At 44.0% G+C, this 26,817-nt stretch overlaps 1 protein-coding gene across 1 annotated transcript; it reads left to right on the forward strand.

Moving 5' to 3' along the window:
• Positions 1-19,136: 19,136 nt before the first annotated feature.
• On the forward strand, positions 19,137-26,276 carry LOC100191859 (Outer envelope protein 80 chloroplastic). The gene is made up of 16 exons (NM_001137283.1): positions 19,137-19,731; positions 19,823-19,916; positions 20,014-20,096; positions 20,996-21,093; positions 21,204-21,273; positions 21,836-21,929; positions 22,020-22,101; positions 22,857-22,892; positions 23,976-24,129; positions 24,211-24,354; positions 24,426-24,496; positions 24,624-24,702; positions 24,788-24,903; positions 25,032-25,179; positions 25,768-25,837; positions 26,026-26,276. Exons 1-16 carry the CDS (start codon positions 19,252-19,254, stop codon positions 26,178-26,180), a joined length of 1,974 nt encoding a protein of 657 aa, NP_001130755.1. The 5' UTR covers positions 19,137-19,251; the 3' UTR covers positions 26,181-26,276.
• Positions 26,277-26,817: the final 541 nt, after the last annotated feature.

Raw genomic sequence — 26,817 nt, forward strand, 5'->3', positions numbered from 1 at the left:
GTTTGCTCCTAGAGTGGACGAGGGTTTCTTGCTTGGATATGCATCATATGCACATGGATATCGTGTTTTCAACAATACCACTGGTCTTGTTGAAATAGCAATAGACATGACATTTGATGAGTCTAATGGCTCGCAAGGGCGTGTTTCTAATGACACTGCAGGAAATGAAGAACCACCTTGTGAGGCCATAAAGAAGCTTGCAATAGGTGAAGTGAGACCTCAATAAATGGATGATGAGGAAGGAACTTTGTGGATGACCAATGAGGTTTTTGATGTGGGTGCAAAGGTGGTGGGTGAAAAATCCTCCACCCAAGCAAACCCATCAACCTCAAGTCATCCAAGTCTTGAAGAAAATCATCAACCCCAAAGGATGCCAACCGTGGTAGAAGATGAACACGAAAGTGTTAATGGTGAAGTGCCTCTTGATCAAGTGGATGATGATGAGGAGCAAATTCAAAGACAACCATCAGTGCCCCATCCTCGAGTCCATCATACCATTCAAAGAGATCATCTAGTGGACAACATCCTGGGTAGCATCAGGAGAGGGGTAACAACTCGACCCCGTTTAGCAAATTTTTGTGAATTTTACTCGTTTGTTTCCTCTCTTGAGCCACTTAAGGTTGAAGAAGCGTTGGGTGATCTGGATTGGATAATTGCTATGCAAGAGGAATTGAACAACTTCACCTGGAATGAAGTCTGGTCCTTGGTTCAAAGACCCAAGCAAAATGTGATTGGGACAAAATGGGTCTTTAGGAACAAACAAGATGAACATGGCGTTGTTACAAGAAATAAAGCACGGTTGGTTGCCCAAGGCTACACTCAAGTGGAAGGACTTGATTTTGGTGAAACATATGCACTGGTAGCAAGGTTAGAGTCAATTAGAATATTAATTGCTTATGCTACTAACCATGATTTCAAGTTATATCAAATGGACGTCAAGAGCGCATTTCTAAATGGACCACTACAAGAGAGGGTCTATGTGGAGCAACCACCGAACTTTGAAGATCCAAGGAAGCCAAACCACGTCTATCTACTTCACAAGGCGCTCTACGGGCTTAAACAAGCCCCTAGAGCTTGGTATGACTGTCTTAAAGATTTTTTAATTAAGAATGGATTTACTATAGGAAAAGCTGACTCTACATTATTTACTCGCAAAGTTGACAATGAGTTATTTGTGTGCCAAATATATGTCGATGACATTATATTTGGTAGTACTAATGAAAAATTTTGTGAAGAATTTAGCAAAGTAATGACGAACAGGTTTGAGATGTCTATGATGGGCGAGCTCAAAAACTTACTGGGATTTCAAGTCAAACAACTCAAGGAAGGTACCTTTCTATGCCAAACCAAATATACACAAGACATGCTCAAGAAGTTTGGCATGGAAAAGGCAAAGCACGCCAAGACTCCAATGTCATCAAATGGACATCTTGACCTAAATGAAGAAGGTAAACCAGTAGATCAAAAGTTATATAGATCAATGATAGGATCACTGCTTTACTTATGTGCATCTAGACCTGACATCGTGTTAAGTGTTTGCATGTGAGAGCACCTAGAGGGGGGGGGTGAATAGGTGACCCTGTAAAACTTAAACTTATAGCCACAAAAACTTGTTAAGTGTTAGCACAATAAATGCCAAGTGGCTAGAAAGGAGTCTCAACAAAACACAATACCACAAGAGATCAATCACAGAGACGACACAGTGGTTTATCCCGTGGTTCGGCCAAGACCAACGCTTGCCTACTCCACGTTGTGGCGTCCCAACGGACGAGGGTTGCAATCAACCCCTCTCAAGCGGTCCAAAGACCCACTTGAATACCACGGTGTTTTGCTTGCTTTTTCTCAATCCCGTTTGCGAGGAATCTCCACAACTTGGAGCCTCTCGCCCTTACAATTGAAGTTCACAAAGAACACAGAGCAAAGGGGGAATGAGCAACGCACACAAGACTTCGAAAGATCAGAGCAACAACACGCACACAAGTTGCAACAAGAGCTCGCAACACAACTCAAAGAGTTCGCAACTCAACAAGAGCTCTAGATGCTATCACAATGAAACGAATGCGTGAGATCGATGTCTTGGTGCTTAGGAATGTTGTAGGAATGCTTGGTATGCTCCTCCATGCGCCTAGGGGTCCTTTTTATAGCCTCAAGGCAGCTAGGAGCCGTTGAGAACAAACCAGGAAGGCTGTCCTTGCCTTCTGTCGTCGGGCGCACCGGACAGTCCGGTGCACACCGGACACTGTCCGGTGCCCGATTTCTTTCCTTAAACGGCTCAGCCGACCGTTGCAGATCTGGGAGCCGTTGGCGCACCGGACAGTCCGGTGCACACCGGACAGTCCGGTGCCCCCTCCCGACCGTTGGCTCGGCCACGTGTCGCGCGCAGATTCCGCGGCCGACCGTTGGCCCGGCCGACTGTTGGCTCACCGGACAGTTCGGTGCACACCGGACAGTCCGGTGAATTTTAGCCGTACGCCGTCGGCAAATTCCCGAGAGCGGCCACTTTGCCCGAGGCAACCTGGCACACCGGACACTGTCCGGTGCACCACCGGACAGTCCGGTGCCCCAGACCAAAACAGCCTCTTGGCTATACACAGCCAACTCTTTTCTTCTCTTCTTCTTTCTGTTTCTCATACTTAGACAAGTTTATTAGTACACAAAACCAACGTACTGAGACTTAGAAACATACCTTTGCTCTTGATTTGTACTTTGTTCATCCATGGGCATAGATTCACATTTAAGCACTTGTGTTGGCACTCAATCACCAAAATACTTAGAAATGGCCCAAGGGCACATTTCCCTTTCAATCTCCCCCTTTTTGGTGATTTATGCCAACACAACATAAAGCAACTCGAACAAGTGCAATATCACTTCAAATAAAAACTCAAATTTATTTTGATTCAATTTGGCATATATGGATCATCCTTTGCCACCACTTGGTTTATTTTTGCGAATCAAACTCAAAATCCTATCTCTAAGTCAAATCCACTTGTAGAGACATAAAGAGAGGTTTTCCAAAGAAAATTGATTCAAGATTCCAAAAACTCCCCCTTTTTCCCGTAATCAACATTTCTCCCTACAAGAGGCCAACTTTTGACAAAAGAGACAATGCAAGAGTTTTGACAAAACAAAAGGCTCTATTCTACTATTTTCAAAATCTCTCAAGTGGTAGCTGATCCATTTATCGCTTTGGCCTTTATTTTCTCCCCCTTTGGCATCAAGCACCAAAACGGGATCAATCTTTGCCCTTAACCCCATTGCCTCACCAAAATCTTCAACTAAGGGCAAATAGGCAATAAGAGTTAAAAGATGAACTTGGAGAAATTACTCTTTTCATCGGAGTGCAGTGGAAGTCTTTCACGGTCCAAGTCCACCTTACCCTTTCAAACCTTCTTTGAGACTAAATCAAACTCAACCAAATGGTTAGTCTCAAAGGGTCAAGTTGCAACACTTCTCCCCCTAAAACTGTGCATCACTTTGCAACGGACTTGTGAGGTCCAGGGAGTGTGTGTACAACTTGAGCACCATTATTAAGCAACAAAATGCATAAGGAATATGATCAAAGGCATAAACTCATGTATGCTACAAATCAATCCAGGTTCCGCGAATCTAAGACATTTAGCTCACTACGCAACCTGCAAAAGGTCTTCTCATCTAGAGGCTTGGTAAAGATATCGGCTAGCTGGTTCTCGGTGCTAACATGAAACACTTCGATATCTCCCTTTTGCTGGTGGTCTCTCAAAAAGTGATGCCGGATGTCTATGTGCTTTGTGCGGCTGTGTTCAACAGGATTTTCCGCCATGCGGATAGCACTCTCATTATCACATAGGAGTGGGACTTTGCTCAGATTGTAGCCAAAGTCCCGGAGGGTTTGCCTCATCCAAAGTAGTTGCGCGCAACACTGTCCTGCGGCAACATACTCGGCCTCAGCGGTGGATAGGGCAACGGAGGTTTGTTTCTTAGAGTTCCACGATACCAGGGACCTTCCTAAGAATTGGCACGTCCCTGATGTACTCTTCCTATCGACCTTACATCCAGCATAGTCGGAATCTGAGTATCCAACCAAGTCAAAGGTAGACCCTTTTGGATACCAGAGCCCGAAGCAAGGCGTAGCAACCAAATATCTTAGAATTCGCTTCACCGCCACTAAGTGACACTCCTTAGGATCGGATTGAAATCTAGCACACATGCATACGCTAAGCATAATATCCGGTCTACTAGCACATAAATAAAGTAAAGACCCTATCATTGACCGGTATGCTTTTTGATCAACGGACTTACCTCCTTTGTTGAGGTCGGTGTGTCCGTCGGTCCCCATCGGAGTCTTTGCGGGCTTGGCGTCCTTCATCCCAAACCGCTTTAGCAGATCTTGCGTGTACTTCGTTTGGGAGATGAAGGTGCCGTCTTTGAGTTGCTTCACTTGGAACCCAAGGAAGTAGTTCAACTCGCCCATCATCGACATCTCGAATTTCTGCGTCATCACCCTGCTAAACTCTTCACAAGACTTTTGGTTAGTAGAACCAAATATTATGTCATCAACATAAATTTGGCACACAAACAAATCACCATCACATGTCTTAGTAAAAAGAGTTGGATCGGCTTTCCCAACCTTGAAAGCATTAACAATTAGAAAGTCTCTAAGGCATTCATACCATGCTCTTGGGGCTTGCTTAAGTCCATAGAGCGCCTTAGAGAGCTTACACACGTGGTCGGGGTACCGTTCATCTTCGAAGCCAGGGGGTTGCTCCACGTACACCTCCTCCTTGATCGGCCCGTTGAGGAAAGCGCTCTTCACATCCATTTGGTACAACCTGAAAGAATGGTGAGCGGCATATGCTAGCAAGATGCGAATTGACTCTAGCCTAGCCACAGGAGCAAACGTCTCCTCAAAGTCCAAACCTGCGACTTGGGCATAACCTTTTGCCACAAGTCGAGCCTTGTTCCTCGTCACCACCCCGTGCTCGTCCTGTTTGTTGCGGAACACCCACTTGGTTCCCACAACATTTTGCTTGGGACGAGGCACCAGTGTCCAAACTTCATTGCGCTTGAAGTTGTTGAGTTCCTCCTGCATGGCTAACACCCAATCCGGATCTAGCAAGGCCTCTTCTACCCTGAAAGGCTCAATAGAAGAGACAAAGGAGTAATGCTCACAAAAATTAACTAATCGAGATCGAGTAGTTACTCCCTTGCTAATATCACCCAGAATTTGGTCGACGGGATGATCCCTTTGAATCATCGCTCGAACTTGGGTTGGAGGTGCCGGTTGCGCATCTTCCTCCATCACATGATCATCTTGTGCTCCCCCTTGATCACACGCCTCCTGTTGATGAACCTGTTCATCGTCTTGAGTTGGGGGTTTCACCATAGTTGAGGAAGAAGGTTGATATTGCTCCAATTGTTCCTGTGGTCGCACATCACCAATCGCCATGGTGCGCATAGCGGCCGTTGGAACGTCTTCTTCATCTACATCATCAAGATCAACAACTTGCTCTCTTGGAGAGCCATTAGTCTCATCAAATACAACGTCGCTAGAGACTTCAACCAAACCCGATGATTTGTTGAAGACTCTATACGCCTTTGTATTTGAGTCATAACCTAACAAAAACCCTTCTACTGCTTTGGGAGCAAATTTAGAATTTCTACCCTTCTTCACTAGAATGTAGCACTTGCTCCCAAATACACGAAAGTAAGATACATTGGGTTTGTTACCGGTTAGAAGCTCATATGACGTCTTCTTGAGGAGGCGGTGAAGGTAGACCCTGTTGATGGCGTGGCAAGCCGTGTTCACGGCTTCCGACCAAAAACGCTCGGGGGTCTTGAATTCTCCAAGCATAGTCCTCGCCATGTCGATTAGCGTCCTGTTCTTCCTCTCTACCACACCATTTTGCTGTGGTGTGTAGGGAGCGGAGAACTCGTGCTTGATCCCTTCCTCCTCAAGGAACTCCTCCACTTGAAGGTTCTTGAATTCCGACCCGTTGTCGCTCCTTATCTTCTTCACCTTGAGTTCAAACTCATTTTGAGCTCTCCTGAGGAAGCGCTTGAGGGTCCCTTGGGTTTCAGACTTATCCTGCAAAAAGAACACCCAAGTGAAGCGGGAAAAGTCATCAACAATAACTAGGCCATACTTACTTCCTCCTATGCTCAGATAGGCGACGGGTCCGAAGAGGTCCATGTGCAGCAGCTCCAGGGGTCTTGATGTGGTCATCACATTCTTGCTGTGATGTGCTCCTCCCACTTGTTTACCTGCTTGACAAGCTGCACAAGGTCTATCTTTTTCGAATTGCACGTTAGTTAAACCTATCACGTGTTCTCCCTTTAGAAGCTTGTGAAGGTTCTTCATCCCCACATGTGCTAAGCGGCGATGCCACAGCCAGCCCATGCTAGTCTTAGCTATTAAGCATGCATCTAGACCGGCCTCTTCTTTTGCAAAATCAACTAAATAAAGTTTGCCGTCTAATACACCCTTAAAAGCTAGTGAACCATCACTTCTTCTAAAGATAGACACATCTACATTTGTAAATAGACAGTTATACCCCATGTTGCATAATTGACTAACAGATAGCAAATTATATCCAAGAGACTCTACTAAAAACACATTAGATATGGAGTGCTCATTAGAAATTGCAATTTTACCTAACCCTTTTACCTTGCCTTGATTCCCATCACCGAATATAATTGAATCTTGGGAATCCTTATTCTTGACGTAGGAGGTGAACATCTTCTTCTCCCCCGTCATATGGTTTGTGCATCCGCTATCGATAATCCAGCTTGAACCCCCGGATGCATAAACCTGCAAGGCAAATTTAGGCTTGGGACTTAGGTACCCAACTCTTGTTGGGTCCTACTAGGTTAGTCACAATTTCCTTAGGGACCCAAATGCAAGTTTTATCACCCTTGCATTTTGCCCCTAACTTCCTAGCAATTACCTTTCTATTCTTTCTACAAATTGCAAAGGAAGCATTCAAAGCATGATATATTGTAGAAGGTTCATTTAATTTCCTAGGAACATTAACAACATTTCTTCTAGGCATATTATGAACAACATTTCTCCTACCAACATTTCTATCATGCACATAAGAAGAGCTAGAAGCAAACATGGCATGAGAATCAAAGGCATTATATGCATTACAACTCCTATAAGCATTTCTAGGTTGTCTTCTATCATAGTACATAAAGGCATGGTTCTTTTGCACACTACTAGCCATAGGGGCCTTCCCTTTCTCCTTGGCGGAGATGGGAGCCTTATGGCTTGTCAAGTTCTTGGCTTCCCTTTTGTAGCCAAGTCCATCCTTAATTGAGGGATGTCTACCAATCGTATAGGCATCCCTTGCAAATTTTAATTTATCAAATTCGCTTTTGCTAGTCTTAAGATGGGCATTAAGACTAGCCACTTCATCATTCAATTTAGAAATTGAAACTAGGTGTTCACTACAAGCATCAACATTAAAATCTTTACACCTAGTGCAAACCATAACATGTTCTACACAAGAGTTAGATTTACTAGCCACTTCTAGTTTAGCATTTAAATCATTATTAACACCTTTTAAAGTAGCAATGGTTTCATGACAAGAAGATAATTCACTAGAAAGCACTTCATTTCTTTTAATTTCTAGAGCAAGAGAATTTTGTGCACTAACAAATTTATCATGTTCATCATACAACAAATCCTCTTGCTTTTCTAAAAGCCTATCCTTTTCATTCAAGGCATCAATCAATTCATTGATTTTATCAATTTTATTTCTATCCAATCCCTTGAACAAACTAGAGTAATCTATTTCATCATCACTAGACTCATCGTCACTAGAAGAATCATAAGTGATATCATTACGAGTGATTACCTTCTTCTCTCTTGCCATGAGGCAAGTGTGACGCTTGTTGGGGAAGAGGGATGACTTGTTGAATGCAGTGGCGGCGAGTCCCTCATTGTCGGAGTCAGACGAGGAGCAGTCCGAATCCCACTCCTTGCCAAGATGAGCCTCGCCCTTTGCCTTCTTATAATTCTTCTTCTTCTCCCTCTTGTTCCCTTGGTCCTGATCACTATCATTGTCGGGACAGTTAGCAATAAAATGACCAAGCTTACCGCATTTGAAGCACGAACGCTTCCCCTTGGCTTTGGTCTTGCTTGGCTGTCCCTTGCGACCTTTAAGCGCCATCTTGAATCTTTTGATGATGAGGGCCATCTCTTCATCATTAAGTCCGGCCGCCTCAATTTGTGCCACCCTGCTAGGTAGCGCCTCCTTGCTTCTTGTTGCCTTGAGAGCAAGGGGTTGAGGCTCGTTGATCGGTCCATTCAAGGCGTCGTCCACGTATCTTGCCTCCTTGATCATCATCCGCCCGCTTACGAATTTTCCGAGTACCTCCTCGGGCGTCATCTTCGTGTACCTGGGATTCTCACGAATATTGTTCACTAGATGAGGATCAAGAACGGTAAATGACCTTAGCATTAGGCGGACGACGTCGTGATCCGTCCATCGCGTGCTTCCGTAGCTCCTTATTTTGTTGATAAGGATCTTGAGCCGGTTGTATGTTTGCGTCGGCTCCTCGCCCCTTATCATCGCGAATCGTCCGAGCTCGCCCTCCACCAACTCCATCTTGGTGAGTAAGGTGACATCATTCCCCTCATGAGAGATCTTGAGGGTGTCCCAAATTTGCTTGGCATTGTCCAAGCCGCTCACCTTGTGATACTCGTCCCTGCACAAAGAGGCTAGCAACACAGTAGTAGCTTGTGCATTTTTATGGATCTGTTCATTAATAAACGAAGGACTATCCGAGCTATCAAATTTCATTCCACTTTCCACAATCTCCCAAATGCTTGGATGGAGAGAAAATAGGTGTGTACGCATTTTGTGACTCCAAAATCCGTAGTCCTCTCCATCAAAGTGAGGAGGCTTGCCAAGTGGAATGGGGAGCAAATGAGCATTTGAGCTGTGCGGAATGCGCAAATAATCAAAAGAAAAGTTTGAGTTAACCGTCTTTTGTTTGTTGTAGTCGTCGTCCTTGTGGGAAGAAGTAGACTCGTCGCTGTCGTAGTAGACGATCTCCTTGATACGTCTTATCTTCTTCTTCTTCCCATCTTTACGTCTGTGGCCCGAGCCAGAGTCGTTGGATTTGTCATCTTTTGGCTCGTTGACGAAGGACTCCTTTTCCTTGTCGTTGATCACGATTCCCTTCCCCTTAGGATCCATCTCTTCGGGCGGTTAGTCCCTTTCTTGAAGAGAACGGCTCCGATACCAATTGAGAGCACCTAGAGGGGGGGTGAATAGGTGACCCTGTAAAACTTAAACTTATAGCCACAAAAACTTGTTAAGTGTTAGCACAATAAATGCCAAGTGGCTAGAAAGGAGTCTCAACAAAACACAATACCACAAGAGATCAATCACAGAGACGACACAGTGGTTTATCCCGTGGTTCGGCCAAGACCAACGCTTGCCTACTCCACGTTGTGGCGTCCCAACGGACGAGGGTTGCAATCAACCCCTCTCAAGCGGTCCAAAGACCCACTTGAATACCACGGTGTTTTGCTTGCTTTTTCTCAATCCCGTTTGTGAGGAATCTCCACAACTTGGAGCCTCTCGCCCTTACAATTGAAGTTCACAAAGAACACAGAGCAAAGGGGGAATGAGCAACGCACACAAGACTTCGAAAGATCAGAGCAACAACACGCACACAAGTTGCAACAAGAGCTCGCAACACAACTCAAAGAGTTCGCAACTCAACAAGAGCTCTAGATGCTATCACAATGAAACGAATGCGTGAGATCGATGTCTTGGTGCTTAGGAATGTTGTAGGAATGCTTGGTATGCTCCTCCATGCGCCTAGGGGTCCTTTTTATAGCCTCAAGGCAGCTAGGAGCCATTGAGAACAAACCAGGAAGGCTGTCCTTGCCTTCTGTCGTCGGGCGCACCGGACAGTCCGGTGCACACCGGACACTGTCCGGTGCCCGATTTCTTTCCTTAAACGGCTCAGCCGACCGTTGCAGATCTGGGAGCCGTTGGCGCACCGGACAGTCCGGTGCACACCGGACAGTCCGGTGCCCCCTCCCGACCGTTGGCTCGGCCACGTGTCGCGCGCAGATTCCGCGGCCGACCGTTGGCCCGGCCGACCGTTGGCTCACCGGACAGTCCGGTGCACACCGGACAGTCCGGTGAATTTTAGCCGTACGCCGTCGGCAAATTCCCGAGAGCGTCCACTTCGCCCGAGGCAACCTGGCACACCGGACACTGTCCGGTGCACCACCGGACACTGTCCGGTGCACCACCGGACAGTCCGGTGCCCCAGACCGAAACAGCCTCTTGGCTATACACAGCCAACTCTTTTCTTCTCTTCTTCTTTCTGTTTCTCATACTTAGACAAGTTTATTAGTACACAAAACCAACGTACTGAGACTTAGAAACATACCTTTGCTCTTGATTTGTACTTTGTTCATCCATGGGCATAGATTCACATTTAAGCACTTGTGTTGGCACTCAATCACCAAAATACTTAGAAATGGCCCAAGGGCACATTTCCCTTTCAGCATGTGTGCACGCTTTCAAGCTAATCCTAAAGATTGTCATCTTGTTGCCGTTAAGAGAATCCTAAGATACTTAGTCCACACCCAAAACCTAGTATTATGGTATCCTAAAGGCTCCCTTTTCGATTTACTTGGCTACTCTGACTCAGATTATGCCGGTTGCAAAGTAGATCGAAAAGGCACTACTGAGACTTGCCAATTCCTTGGGCGGTCCTTAGTGTCATGGAGTTCCAAGAAACAAAATTGTGTTGCACTTTCCACTGCAGAAGCTGAGTACATAGCAGCTAGGGCATGTTGTGCACAGTTGTTATGGATGAAGCAAACCCTTAGAGATTTTGGTTGTGAGTTTAATAAGATTCCACTATTGTGTGACAATGAGAGTGCCATAAAACTTGCAAACAATCTTGTGCAACACTCTAGAACCAAACACATTGACATTAGACATCATTTCTTGAGAGACCATGAAGCCAAAGGAGATATCGAATTGTTTCATGTGAGCACCGAAAATCAACTAGCATATATCTTCATAAAACCCCTTGATGAGACTAGGTTTTGCTTTCTTAGTAGTGAGCTAAATATCTTGGATTCTCGAAACGTGTCATAAAACTAAAATTTTGAACACATGATTGATGGATATAAAATGGTTGTATGCACAAAATGTCATGAGAAATATTGTTTTTATTATTAAAATTACTCATGTCATATATGTTAAGTGTTGTTAAAGCCTTACCGGGCAATATCTCAAAATAGGTTGAGTAAATCGGCTGAGTAGGCCACTCAACCGATTTTTCCCTGGTGGAAACCGGTTGAACCGGTATAAAAATCGGTTGAACCGGTTTTGGCCGCCTCTGCGTCCGTGCTGTCAGTCAACGCCGCAGTCTGCGCCGTCAGTCTCGCAGACTACGCTGTCAGTCTGGCAGAAATTCCTCGCAGTCAGCAACTTTTTCTGCGCGCTTTAACTATTCACTCTGACGCAAAACCGATTGAACCGGTTTTATAACCGGTTGAACCGGTTTTGGGTCCGCTGACCAGCCGACACCGCCTCCCTTTTCTCCTTCCCTTCCTCCTTTCACTTCTTACCCATTCATTTCTTCCAGCCGCCATTGCCTACACTTTTGGTCTCTCTCCCTCTCACTTTCATCACAAACCAAAGTCCATTTGTGCCATCAAATCCTTGGGAGTTTTGTTGGAGATTTGTTCCTCTCGGCTTCCTCCATCAACTCCCTCACTTTAGTTGGGATTTCTGTGGTTCAATCTTCAGATCAAGGTATTACCTTATTTTCTCATGTTTTTACTCGATCTCACCCGTTCTTGATTATCTAGTGTATCGTTTCAAGGATACATTTTAGTTTAGGTGCTTGCAACACTTAGACTATCTTCTTTGTCTCGAACATTGTTTGAGTTTAGTTGTTTGATATTGTTCGTTGTAGTTGAACCGCTCGCATAAATGGTTGAAGTGCATGCTCAATATCATACGCGTCTCTACTCAAACGTGTTTGTTAAAATCCTTGAACATCGATCTCCTCGCTCACCATAGGTTCTTCTTTTTATATTAAGGATGGTGCGTCAGAGGAACCCATCAGTTGTTGAATCCGACTCCGATGATGATCAAGAGATTCATGAAGATACTCCCTCGCGTTCCAGATCCAAGCGTGGGTGAGGATCCAGAAACGTAATGCAAGGTGGTGAGGCCTCAGGGTCTCATGGAGCTCGCGGTCGAACAACCCAGAATCCTTCCGGTCGCTCTTGACCTGCGGCAAATCCACAGGCTTGGGAGCCAACAAGTGATGATGATGGTGGCAAGGATGATGAGATTGACCTCCCCTCTGCCAACGCTCCCATTATCCGAGGGTTGGTACTCCACCGGGCGGAGGCTCGTCGATCTGCGAATGAGCCTATCACATATTTTACTGCCAGCGGAGGGTCCGCTCTTCTCCAGGACATCCGATTCCAGAACCCTACATTACGTATTCGTGATGCTAGGATCGATGGTAATCGATTCTTGACCCTTCAGCATGTGGATTTTTATAACTCTGTGATTCTTCCCAAGAAGCATCATCCTATTCTGCATCAAAGATACATCAACTGGGAAGGATGTGAAGCTATTGGAGATCCAGAAATGACACAGGCTTTGAGGGGCTGTGAGAGGAAGAAAATGAAGAATATAATGACCTTCCAATATGATTGGAATGATGAGGTCATTGCTCAGTTCTATTCCACTCTTTGGATCAAGCTGGCCGATGAGGAAAGTCCCTTTAACTTTCCTTATCTAAATTTCTATATCGAAGGCAGCTGGTACAAGGTGAGCTACCGGAGGTTTGCTCACATTCTTGGATTCTCTGATGAAGACATTTCTGGGGACAAGATCAAAATTCATGATTTTCGGCAACCCACCAAGGATGAAGCATGGGATCTTCATTTACCTGAGACTGGTAAATTTTGGGAGTCCACAAATCTGCATAAATTTTATAGATATATTAGTTCTCTATGCAGAATGACCCTCATTCCTAAAGGGGGTAATCAGATGAACATCCTGGGGGAGAGCAAAGTCTTGCTCTCGTTTATGAAGCCCAATAGCTTGGAAAGCATCAACATTTTTGATATGATTTGGCAAGAAGTTATTCATGCTGCCTGCTTCCCTCTTAAGGGCGTCTCCACGCCCCCTTCATCATGAAAATGATTGAAGTGGTGACTCAATTTCGCTATGAGAAAGGCACAAGACATCTATCTTACACCCCCTTCTGAATTGATCCAAACAATCCAGCAGGGCGTCTGAGGAAAGCGCCCTCCAGCTCTCGTGGACCTGCTGCTGCCGGACCCTCGCGTCCATCTCCTGGTCGCGGATCTCCCACACTACGTGGTCGTGGTCGTGGTCGAGGTCGTGGTCGTGGGATGGGTGCTCGTCTGGCCCATGGCATTGCTGCATTCTTCTCCATGTGCAGAAATATATCTTCAGATGTTCATGAGCTGGCTCGGCGACAACGGGAGACTGACGACAATCTTCGTCGTCAAGCTTCCTCTATGGGTATGCCATTTGCTCCCCGTTCGCCTGATGTGCCTCTCCATCCACCTCCTCCAGAAATCAATGAGTGGCACCAGCAGGCATATGGGGTGTCTTTCATGTCTCCAGAAGATGAAGAATACTTTGATGATCGTGAGCAGTTTGCCCCGCCTCCCCACCAGGGGGATCCGGGTCAATCCTCTTCTCATCCTCCGCCCCAGGATCCTTCAGGAAGCTATCCTCCCCCAGATCAGTTTGGGGAAGAACACTTTGCATCTCACCTGGCGCATCAATTCTTTGCTCCGCATCCTCCTCCTCAGTGGTGATCTATGGCTTGGTGGCTCTCTCCTTTTTTGGTTCTTGTTGCCAAAAAGGGGGAGAAGGATTCTCATCTTAGCAGCACCTTTAATTTATGTAATGAACACCTGGTTTGTAATAATTATTATTCGTCTGACTTGTGATGCATGTGGTGATGGCTTAGAGCCACAAACTTTTTAATGATGTGATGTGATGACATTATTGTAATAGCCAGTAGTAACATTTCATATCTTATGCTATGCAATGATGGGCTTGTTTGTGTAATACTATTCTTTTTATCATCACATCCTATATAATTGTGTTGCATCCCTCAGTTTTTGTGTATTGTGTTGGTTGTTCACTCTCTCTAAATATGTTGCAAATTAACATATCAAGTCAATATTAATATCACAAAACCCATGCACATATTTAGGGAGAGCTGCACATACATAAATACTTTTATCTCGCAAGTGTTCTTACTTTTTAATTTTTATCTCTACTCTAGTTTGTTTTGGCATCAATCACCAAAAAGGGGGAGATTGTAAGTGCAATCAACCCTAATTGAGGGTTTTGGTGATTAAATAACAAAACAAACAGAGATTCTAACAAGTTTGCTCCTAGCATGTACACAATAATTCTACAAACAGGAGAAACACAGATCTTATGAGCATAAAAATGTAAAGCACAATGGATTTAAATTCTACATCATATGGCGTGCTCCAGGTGCTTAGAAACAACGACAGTGTTCATTTTATAATTCTTGAGTTATAGGAATCGCCGTTAAATTAAGAGGGATCTGCAATGGTTAAGTAAGTAATGCAATGAGCTAAGTTCAAAATCCTTCAAAATCATCTTCGAGAACACTTTTCCAGATCATGAATGCCTTTGTGAAAAACCATTTTTACTTCCCACAAGAGTTCCACCTTTGTTCACTTCAAAATATTCAAAACTTGCTTTTCAGCCTTTGAAATCGGTTCAACCGGACCTGAAACCGGTTCAACCGGTTTTTGGACTGTTCCTCTGCCATCCCTGCTCTGACTTGTCTGACAGTCAGAGCTGTCAGAAAAATCGTTGCAGATATTTTTGAGAAACTGGTTCAACCGGAATTTTTCCCGGCTCAACCGGTTTTGGATCCGGTCGAGTCTTCGGCTGAGTAGATCAGTGAACCGAGATCTTCCTGGTGGAAACCGGTTCAACCGGTCTGTAAACTGATTCAACCGGTTTTTGGTTTTTTTCTCCCAACGGCTGCCAGCTTTTGGGGAATTCTTTAAATACCCCCCACACACTCTCTCTTCATTATTTCTGCTCTCTCCACGATTTCTCAGCTGACCAAACCCCAAACAAAGACATTCAATTCACATCTCACACCCGAAATCGCATCTCCTTCAATCGCTTGAAGGATCCTTGGTGTGAGGTGAAGTCGATCTAACGCACTGTCAATTTCATCTTGATTCTCCCATTCTCTTTGTTCTTGAGCTCATTGCAAACTTGAACTTGTGCGGATTTGTAACTCTTGGAGCCTTGTGTTCCTTGACGGTTAGAGGTTGCTTGGGAGTCTCCAAATTTGTGGACGACCCCAAGAAGTTTGTATTACCCGCTCTTTGAGCAAATTTGAAAAGAGATTGTCTTGACCTTTGTGGTCGGCTTGTGGAGGATTAGGGTTGGAAAAGACCCGGGCCTTTGTGGGCTCCTCAACGAGGAGTAGGACACCTTTGTGGTGGTTGCCGAACCTCGGGATAAATCGTGTGTTCTTGTGCTTTCTTGTTAAGTGCCTTAAATTGTTGGTTGGTTCATATTCATCTATTTGAGTGGATTTTCTGTAGGGCAAGTCATTAGCAAAATCTTTCACTACTTCGTAGTATTTGTTTAACTGATTATTTAATCCAAGTTGAGCAGGTTCAAACTTGTTCAGTTGTAAACAAAATCAACTGAACCGGTTTGCACCAGTGCAACTTTAATTTGACCTATCTCGAAGTTTTTAGTGAAAAATTTCAGGTGTAGCCTATTCACCCCCCTCTAGGCTACTTTCACTCAACTAATTTTAGCCACTAACTATTGGCTCTAGTGTATTCAACACCCCCTAATCGGTGTCGAACGTGAGGGATTGTGAGATCTTGTTCACTTGGATGTTTTTGGGCGTATCAACACATTATTTACGGGGTGTTTGAATGCACTAGAGATAATAGTTAGTTGACTAAAAATTGATATTAAAATTGGGAACGTATCGAAGGCAAATCATGTTTTAGTGCAAACCTCGTGTAAACCTACTATTTTTTTAAAAAAAATTCTGAAAAAACATGAATGTACATATGAGCTTACCCTATCTATATACAAAATTTCATGGTCAAAATAATCTTACTCTAGCAGTTACAAAAAGACTAATTTTGGTACATTTGAACCATTACTGTTTGTCAGAATTTGTCTTTTTTGTAACTGCTAGAGTAAAATGAATTTGATCATGAAATTTTGTATATAGATGAGGTAAGCTCAGATATACATTTATGTTTTTTTTTTTCTGAATTTTTAAATTTTTTATAGGTTTACACTAGTTTTGCACCAAAACGTGGTTTATATTCGATATGTTTCCATTAAAATTAGCTAGCTACGAAATAGCTAACTAACTATTAACTAATTTACTTATAATGAATAATAACTGAACTATTAGCTAGACTGTTTGGATGTTATGAGTTAATTTTAGCGGTTAACTCACAACAACGACTAATATGTAAGCAGTCATAAGGTGCAAGCGTGCAAGTATGGTACTTGGTCCGTTGGATATAGATCCAACCGTTTATATAATCGTGGTTTGTTAGGAGCTTTTTTATAAAACTACATGAGGTAGTGGTAAGAGGATTTAAATGTTAAATATATCACACTTGTATATTAGCATATTAGTCGTTATCAACTCAAACACCCCCTTAAGCGAAGAAGCCGACTCTGCCTCCATTTCGTGCAAGCCCGTCCTGCCGTGTTTTGTAGTCCCAAAATCTCTCTCCGCGGAGAAATTTGGAATCATGCCATTATGAAACTTGGGTTTCGCCCAAATGCCATTATGTACAAGGTCTTCGCTAGTTCGCCATTCTCACACGCTGTTTACAGACAAAATGCCATTGAAGAGCTATTTGATACATCAACAGAGAAAAGATCACCTGCTTGGACTTTTTTGCCCCTCTTCGAAATCAGAACGTGGCCAAACAGACGAGACAGCATTGCACTTGGCTGTTGCGCCCAGGATGCAAACTTCTGAGTCCAAATTTCACCATACTGTATTGAGTGTAATGGGCACTTGTAGCTAGTTTGGAGCTTCATCACCCACCTTTTCTTTGTTCCGTTTAATGGGCACTTGTAGCTAGTTTCACCATGACCTAATTCTCCGCATCTTTTGCACTTTCTTTTGCCTCTTATCATTTTCTTTTTCCCCTTTTCAGACTGGCCTGCAGCCTCCATGTCAGCCTCTACGACTGCTTCCTTGTCAACTTCTTTGCCTTTTTCTGTAGCTAATTTTTTCCCCTTGCTGTTCCCACCTTCCAAACAACTCTTAATTCTCAGTTTTTTATACCTTCCTCTACCTCTCTTGTCAAGTGGTGCACCAACCACATAAGGCAGATCCACATGTGGCCATTGAGACCTATCTGACAGTGGCTCAATTATTCTCTTATATGCATTTTTGAACCTCTGTACTGAGTAGTACTCATGCACAAAATCCTCCAATTCCACATCCACACTCTCCTGTGTTGTAATCAGGGCCAATGCATGTGGGCAAGGTTTGCCGGTGTGCTGCCACTCGAGGCATGTACACTCATGCAAATATGACTTTACTACATGCCTGTTATGTGTGTTTGTGCTGTCCTCAACTTGTGCAGAGAAGTAGCCAGCCTTTGCACAGATAGATGCCCTAGGCCTCTAGTCCTTGCCTTTAGCTGTTGTAAAACTGCAGGCAAGATCTTGCCAGTAAGCTTGTCTCCAATTCTTATCCTTTTTTCCCACAACACCATAATCCTCTCTCTACACTTGTCAGCAAGCTCAACAACAGGAAGATCCTACCAATCTTTAATCCAGTTGTTGAATACTTCAGCTAGATTATTGGTGACATAATCACACTTGATGGCGGGGTTAAACTCACTCCTCCTCCATTTAAGATTGTGGTAAGTATCTAGCCATTTCTTCACATCTGGGGAAGCTTCCACAATTTGATTGAAAAAGTAATGTGAAACTTCTAGCCTATATGCCCTAGCTGTAGGGTACATCTTAGAGAATATATCACCTCCAAACCTCTTAATGAAATTCTGCATGAGATGCCTAAAGCATTCCCTTTGGCCACCACTAGTAGGTCCATTCTCATGCCTCTTAAAAGCTTCAGCCGCCTTCTCAGCAGCTTCATCCTCAGCCCTCAACCCAATCAACTCATACATTTTATCATCGTCAACGATTTCTATCCTACCTTCCTCATCTTGGTTCTCAACAATTTGTAGGGCATCCCAGTAAATAACAGGTCCAGGGTGAGAACCAGGATGTACTACCATTGCTAAGCTAAGCGGGGTCTCATCATCAAGGCTGAAAATATCAAATAAAAAATAGATTCAAAGGGGACAAGGTTAGGGATAATACACTGCTCTATTCTCCACGCAGCTCGATTCCAAAAAAGTTAGTATATGTAGAAGCATACCCGTACATACAATCATTCCAACTGTACTCCATCTAGCCACTGTCCCCAACTGTACGCGAGATTTCAATGTAACCTAGGGTTACAGAGATGTACTGTAATTTGTTGAAGTGAATGAAAAATGCAAAAAGAAATTATTGGGCAACGGTGGTGTCCTAAATATACTCACCTATGATGTGCTGCGTCGTTGTCCCGGGATGGAGACTTCTGAGCACAGCGTCGATCTGAACGGCGCGGCAGACTTCTGAGTTCTGAGCACAGCGGCGGTGGCGAAACACTGAGCAGAGCGACGGTAATGGAGGAATAGCGAGTGGGGGAGATGGAGGAGCACCAATCTCAGCGGCGGCGGGGGAGGAGGAGCAGATCGAATGGGAGGAGCGGCGGCGGTGGAAGAGGAGCGGGAGACTCGACACACACGCTCGAGCCGTCGAGTGAACGGGAGATCTCCACGAACGGTGTCAGCCACGTTCTGATTTCGAAGAGGGGCAAAAAAGTCCAAGCAGATGATCTTTTCTCTGTTGATGTATCGAATAGCTCTTCAATGGCATTTTGTCTGTAAACAGCGTGTGAGAATGGCGAACTAGCGAAGACCTTGTACATAATGGCATTTGGGCGAAACCCAAGTTTCATAATGGCATGATTCCAAATTTCTCCTCTCCGCGACGGGCGCCCATGGCCATGGCAGACGAAACCCTTGCGCCCTCGTCGTCGTCGGCAAAGCCCTAAACTTTAGTCCACCTCCATTTCGGAACCTTAGCCGGGCGTTCCTGCGCCGCTGCCATGGGCTGCAGTCGCCATGTCCGTTTTGTCTCCTCCGGCGTCAAGCTACCGTCCGCGTCCGCGCCATCCCCGTTCCCGGCGCCCGCTCCCGCGCTCCTCTCTGCGGCGCTCCCGTTCGCGCACATCGGCCGCGCCATCGACGCCGCCGCGCGCCGCCTGGGCGCATGCCTGCCCCGCGTCCCGGTTGCACGGGCCGACACGGCTCCGCCCCCGCCGCGGAGGCACGGGAAGGACGGCGGAGGGGCCGAGGAGCGGGTGCTGATCAGCGAGGTTGCGGTGCGGGGAAAGGACGGGGAGCCACTGGAGCGGCCCGAGCTGGAGGCCGAGGCCGCGGCGGCGCTGCGCGCGTGCCGCCCCAATGCCGCGCTCACCGTGCGGGAGGTGCAGGAGGACGTGCACCGCATCGTCGAGAGCGGACTCTTCCGATCGTGTATGCCCGTCGCTGTCGACACCCGTGATGGCATTCGCCTCGTCTTCGAGGTCCTTTTATCCTCTTGCCGTCCTCACATCATTTCCTTATATCTGGAGCTAATGAATGAATGCACAATTTCGGTTCTTCCTTTTGTTTCAGGTGGAGCCGAACCAAGACTTCCATGGGCTGGTATGCGAGGGTGCCAACTTGCTACCGTCCAAGTTCCTGGAAGATGCATTTTGTGTTCGCCATGGTAAACATGTACTTTCTCGTTCTCAAACAAAATTTGTCAATGGATTATGCACTATTGTTAGCATGACCCATTGAGTCTTTGGTGTTACAATGTGCAGGAAAAATTATTAACATTAGGCATCTGGATCAAGTGATCAAGTCCGTCAATGGATGGTATCAGGAGCGTGGCCTAACTGGGTTGGTAGGTGATCTGATTTTATATTTCTATCTCACATAGTTGTTTGTGCTAGCTCCTAGGATACCTCATACGTATACCACACAGAAACGAAGATGAAACAGAAACAATTGGTACCATGGAGCAGGAAACTAAGGTGATAAGGACAGAAAGAAGGGAACAATGGGAAAGCAGACATGCCTAGTGAGCGCGGATGTTAACATACAAAATAGGAACGAAGGTAAATTGATTGAATAGTTGAATGAAATCTGACATAAACGAAAAAAAACTTTGAGGTGAAGGAGGAGAAGATTGTGGACGAAGCTGATTAGGGGTTTCCTGAATCTTTTATAGATGAAACCCTGCAAACAAATCAGACTCCAGTCGAGAGAGGTGAAGAAGATTGAGGATCAACCTGGTTTGGGGATTTCCTGAATCCAGTATGGGTCAAACCCTGCAAACAAATCAGAATATTCCGGTGAAGATCACATGCATTATTGGAAGACAGATGCAATGGGAGCACTGCTGTGCTTCGTACTGGAAGTGCCTTTTAAATGAGGAGTTGAGTGGTCGTAGTGGGAAGCTATGGGGTTGGTTTGGTGCAAGGCTACTGGACTGTCCCTTTTGCTTGTGTCGAGCTTGAGGATTAGTGGACTGAAAAATAATAGAGATGGCATGGAACAGCCTGGTTGAGAGAAATAGGAGTTTTCTGTAGGAAGGGAGGTGGCATTGGTTGCCCTGAGGTGTGGGAGATGATACATGTTCAGGCAGATGTGATTGCAACCTCATGATTGAACTGCATATATCTTACTAGTGTCAAATATATGGGCCGCTGAGCATGCAGCATAGGATTTGTTGGTTATTCTTGATGTATAAAGGTACATTGATAAATGTCAAATCACAAAGATTCCTTGGTTTGGATACAGGTCTCATATGCTGAGATACTTTCTGGAGGGATTCTGAGGCTGGAGGTTTCAGAAGCTGAGGTTAATAACATTAGCATTCGCTTTCTAGACAGGAAGACGTGAGAACATATCTTTTCTTTGAGATTTCTTTATCAAATGCTGTTTTAAACTGATTAAATTTCTGTCTTTCTTATGTTTTCTATCCTTCTGTTTCCTTTCCTTGTCGTAGTGGTGAACCAACACTTGGAAAAACACAGCCGGAAACCATCCTTCGGCAGCTTACCACCAGGAAAGGGCAGGTCAGAGCGCATTTTCAGGAGTACCTTTCTCAATCTGTCTATGTTTTATATACCTCAGGAGGACTATTGATGATATGCTAAAATGCAAATAGCATCTTTCAGTCATGTTCTTCTAGATGTCGCATGAAATGCTAACCCTTCCAACTTCACATTTTTTTGGATTTCATGTTCTGTTTTGCATTATTCAAGCACTGAAATTTCTATGCAAAGGCTAATACCAGAATCACCAGCATTGATAACAATATAGGCGTATCAGTTTGGTTGGCGACTTCCGACTTGGAGCCCACATAACCAAGTCCCTCTTTTCTTTTATTATGATTGTGTATATTCTGTCATTTTCACAGTAATATTTGGACTCAGACTGGGTGCTTTGGACTTAACATTATGAAAATAAGCACTGCAGCATTCTGAACCAAAATAATATTATCAACCATCTAAAAACTATCACGTCGCAATAGTATATAAATTTTAACGTTTTATCCATGTCCTGTTGTCTTATGCTCTAACATTAATATTGCCTGTTAAAACTTCAAATTAGTCGTGTCTATTTAAAATTAAGCAGGCTTACAATAGGGCACAAGTGAAAAGGGATGTAGAAACAATACTTACTATGGGAATAATGGAGGATGTTACGATAATTCCACAACCAGTTGGAGGTGAAGCAATTTTTAAGTTCTATCATTGTTTTGAAGTGGATCTGATCTTTTGTATGTGCTAATGTTCATGTGTTTTGTAATCGTCTACAGATTCTAGTAAAGTGGACCTTGTCATGAATCTTGTTGAACGCCCTTCGGGTGGTTTCTCTGCTGGTGGCGGAATTTCAAGTGGGTGAGTATGAACAGTGCTTTGTTAATTGAGCTCAGTTTAGAGATTGCGCAAATGGGTGTAGCTAGTGACTTTATAACAACAACAATAGTAACATAGCCTTTTAGTCCCAAGTAAGTTGGGGTAGGCCAGAGTTGAAACCCAACAGAAACCATATAAGTCAAGGTTTAGGCACATGGATAGCTGTTTTTCATGCATTCCTGTTTAAGGCTAAATCTTTGGGTATATTATATTCTTTCAAGTCTCCTTTTACTGCCTTTTTTCATGTCAACTTCGGTTTTCCCTGCATCTCTTCCCATTGCTATCGTGTCTTAGGATCCCATTACACACTGGTCCTTTGAAGGTCTTTATTGAACATGTCTAAACCATCTCAACTGATGTTGACAAGCTTTTCTTCAATTGATGCTACCTCTAGCCTATCACATATATCATTGGTCTGGACTTGATCCCTTGTATGGCCACAAATTCAATGCAGCACATGCATTTCCGCAACACTTATCTGATGTAAATGTCATCTTTTTGTAGACCAACATTATATACCAAACAACATAACAGGTCTAATTGCTGTCCTATTAAAGAAAAGCTTGTCCGACACTGTTGACTTTATGCTTTAAGAAATTCTGTTAAGTCACTAGTGCTGAAGCCTTAGATGCACCGTCTTTTTCCTCTGTTAACCTCCAAAGTTGTAGCACATGCGCAAAGTATAGTCAAACTATTATTCTCCAATGCTGATTATATGATATTCTGTTTTTCTGCAGGATAACAAATGGACCCCTTTCTGGACTTATTGGCAGGTCAGTATGTTATTCTTTCACAGGTTAAGATGTATGTATATACATCTACTCTTTTTGTGCTTCTGGTGCTATTTCCGCTAGCAAGTTTCTACTCTCTGCCTAGGCTTAATGTCATTATGATTCTTCAAAGATTCACGGGGATGCAAGTTTTCCTTGCTGACTATTGTTTGTGTTGTTTTTTTAAAAGTGGCCCTGTGCTCAAACTAGGGCCTATGTTCGAAAGGGCATATTGTGCTCCAAATCCTCGGGACTAAATTCAAATTTGAACAAAGTTGGACAGTCTTCAATATTCCTGGAGTTATGCTCCGGTTCCAAACAGGCCACCAATGGGCTTTTGCCCTTATTTTGTTCGGCTTAACATTATCAAGGCTCCTCATTATCTAAGGTTATTATGGGCTATAATTATTATTATAATTGTCCTATAGCCACCACATTCGGAGCAGCTTTAGTTATAAGCTTATCCTCCAAAGCCCAAGCCTTTTGGGATCAAGAAAAGCTAGCACATTTTATTTTGGGTTCTGTTAATTATTGATGATGAACTCACGATGTGTGATTGAATAGATATCTGATGATTTTTAATTCGAATGTATAATTAATCTTGTTTGACATCAGATGCATTAACTTTAAACCCCATGCCAGCTGTGTACTAGTCGGCTAGCCACACGTGCCTGCTTAACAAATTTCTTTCTTAAAGTTTACCAATGCTTAGCATTTGGGAATTGGAATCTATTTGTTAGTTAGCTTGAAACTTCAGTGGAAATTTAATCTTAAACTGACATGCTTATGATTATAATAACCAAATTAATTGTGATTTTAGCTCCATGTATTGTTCGTCTATGGGATTGAATATCCTTTTCTCTAATACTGCTGCCAATTATGGTGCTATTTGTGGGAAAATTCTACCTCAAAAACCAAAGTGTCAAGTATTTGTGAACAAAAACTAATTTGCTGAACACATTCTGATTTATGAACTTGTATATGTCTAGAACAAAATTGTTATGTTGCACCTTATTAGCTCCTAGCCTCCTACGGTCCTACCTCTTATAAATGCATATAGTCTAAACTTTACTCAATGGGATGCAGCTTTGCGTATTCACATCGGAATGTTTTTGGGAGGAACAAGAAATTAAATCTCTCTTTGGAAAGGGGGCAAATCGATTCAATATTTAGATTGAACTTTACTGACCCTTGGATTGATGGTGACAACAAGAGAACCTCCAGAACTGTTATGGTTCAGGTATTTACCTTTAATGTGGCATCCCTTTCCAGTTCTGCTAGTTAGCACCATGCATATGTTTATAGCTATTTCTTGTACCAGAACTCTAGGACTCCTGGAACACTTGTCCATGGTGGTGATCATCCTGACCATGGGCCTATAACAATTGGACGTGTTACTGCTGGCTTGGAATATAGTCGACCATTCAGACCCAAGTGGAGTGGGACACTTGGCTTAATTTTTCAGGTAAATATTCTGCTGCTTATGCTTTTAGGACTAACCATACCGTATGGTGTTGACCTTTTGTGTCTGCACAGCATGCTGGCGCTCGTGATGATAAAGGGAATCCCGCCATCAGGGATTTCTATAACAGCCAATTAACTGCCAGGTCTCCATTCTCATTGTCTTATTTCCCTTCTTGGTTTCATATGAAAGATTCTTTATGATCAGTTACAGTCAGTGTAGTTGTTAAGATATCTACCTGATGTTGGTCACTTGGTCTTGTTGCTTTGCAGTGGACATGATTATGATGATACATTGCTAGCTAAATTTGAAAGTATCTACACAGATTCTGGGGACCATAGCTCTGCAATGGTTGGCATTAATGCATATTCCTAATTTAACTCGGCAATTTTTGTAGCCATAATTGCTTATCTCCTGTTATCATTGTTGCTTGTAGTTTGTTTTCAGCGTTGAGCAAGGTCTCCCTGTTCTTCCTGAGTGGCTAAGCTTCAACAGAGTGACAACACGTTTGAGGCAGGGCTATGAAATTGGTCCTGCTAGGCTTCTTCTAAGGTTTGTTTTAATCACATTCTTGCACTGGGCCTGTAGCAAAAAATATCATGAACTGAATGCCCTGCATATGAAATTGGACTGACAGTTTTTCCAGTTCTGTTACTTTATAATCTTTTTGTTTGGTGTAGTGCCTCTGGAGGTCACGTGGAGGGAAATTTTCCACCTCATGAAGCATTTGCAATTGGTGGGACAAATAGTGTAAGGGGATACGAAGAAGGTGCTGTTGGCTCTGGGCGTTCTTATGCTGTAGGTAGTGGTGAAGTGTCATGCCGCATGGTAAACTTCTTTCTCCTCCCAACCTTACTGGCATTTTGTAGTTGTCAAATGGGCTCCACGTGGAAGTATGCCAAAATCCAGACACAATTGTATGGTAATTTACCTCAGAATGCTGTATTGGCAACAAGGGTATACATATCTACATAATTCATTATAACTGGTACTATCTTAGTATGATTTGCAATTTAAGTAAAATTTCTTTCTCAGATTTAGTTTAATATATAGCTAACTCAGAAAGGAAATAAACAGGTGGGCATCCTGTCACACTGTTCAAGACTCGAATACAGATTAGATATGGAGCATTTTGTGCGTGTGTGTGCGTGCACCCACACTTTTTTTATCTGTATGCATGTATGGAACCTTCTACTGATAGGCGCCTGACCCAGAAGTAGGACCCCAAATTAAAACACAATAGAGCAGACCAGTGCTGGAGGCTTCCACATGAGTGGGATGGGGTCAGTCTTGGAATGTGAATATCTAGCAATGAATATTTTAGCAAAAGCAAGATGAATATTCAACGTGGGGTGGGGTCAGTCTTGGAATGTGAGGCTGCCATTTGATTACTTAATGTTCTTGTTCTGAATGCAGTTTGGGCCACTGGAAGGCGTGGTCTTTGGCGACTATGGTAGCGATCTTGGTTCTGGTCCTAAAGTTCCTGGTAATTCATATACTCCAACGTGGTAGTTACTTTTTTTTTTCTAGGACATTTGAGAGAATGGAAGGCTACTACGAATGGGGAATTTACTTGAAATCATTATACCATGGATGCAATGCATATTAGCTGCTTTTCTGGTAGACAGTATGCACACTTCTTAATTGGACCATCTGTGGTGATTGGATCTTCAGGTGACCCAGCCGGAGCTCGTGGAAAGCCAGGTAGTGGCTATGGCTACGGTGTTGGCGTCCGCGTGGACTCCCCTCTGGGACCTCTGCGGCTTGAGTACGCCTTCAATGATAGGCAAGCAAGGAGATTTCACTTTGGTGTTGGCTACAGAAATTGACATGTATATTGATTACATTCAGATTCAGCCTTGTTCTTCTTAGCATTTTGGGCTGGTAGAAGATAGTGCCATGCCTTCCAATTTTTGGCGTTTATCAAAGCAAATTTTGTTTAGATCAGATTTCTTTTTTTCTGTAACATATAGTTTCCTTCTCCACTTCTGTCGAGTGTTCTCCAGCTAGAGAAATTAGATGGCCCCCTGTAACGCCCTGAATTTGGGGTAAGATTTTTTCTTCTTTTCTCTCACCAAATTCGGGTGTTACTCTCTTTTCTCTTTCCCCGTTTGCTCCTTCTCCCCAATTTCAAACTAGTATAGCGACAGGTGTCCGTGTCATGTATAAACCAAAACCTAAGTGTCATGGGTGTTGCATCATGCCGAAGCACATTTCTTTGTCTGATATTAAGTGTTCGTCTCGTTCCGTTCCGGATTTCGATTCGCGATTTAATTCCGTTTAGTGGTCCGCGCTCGTCGTGGGTTTTCGATCCGCGAAGTGGCCCGGCCCAACCTAGTCCAGCCCAGTCGGCCCGCCCCGGCCTGCGCGCCCCTGGCGCCCAAACCCCCCATATGCGCCCCCTCCCCTCTCCTCCCTCTCTCATTTGGATCTTCCGCGCAACAACCTCTCCTCTCCCTCTTCCAC

Source organism: Zea mays, chromosome 4 (genome assembly GCF_902167145.1).
Source record: "Zea mays cultivar B73 chromosome 4, Zm-B73-REFERENCE-NAM-5.0, whole genome shotgun sequence".
Lineage (NCBI taxonomy): Eukaryota > Viridiplantae > Streptophyta > Magnoliopsida > Poales > Poaceae > Zea > Zea mays.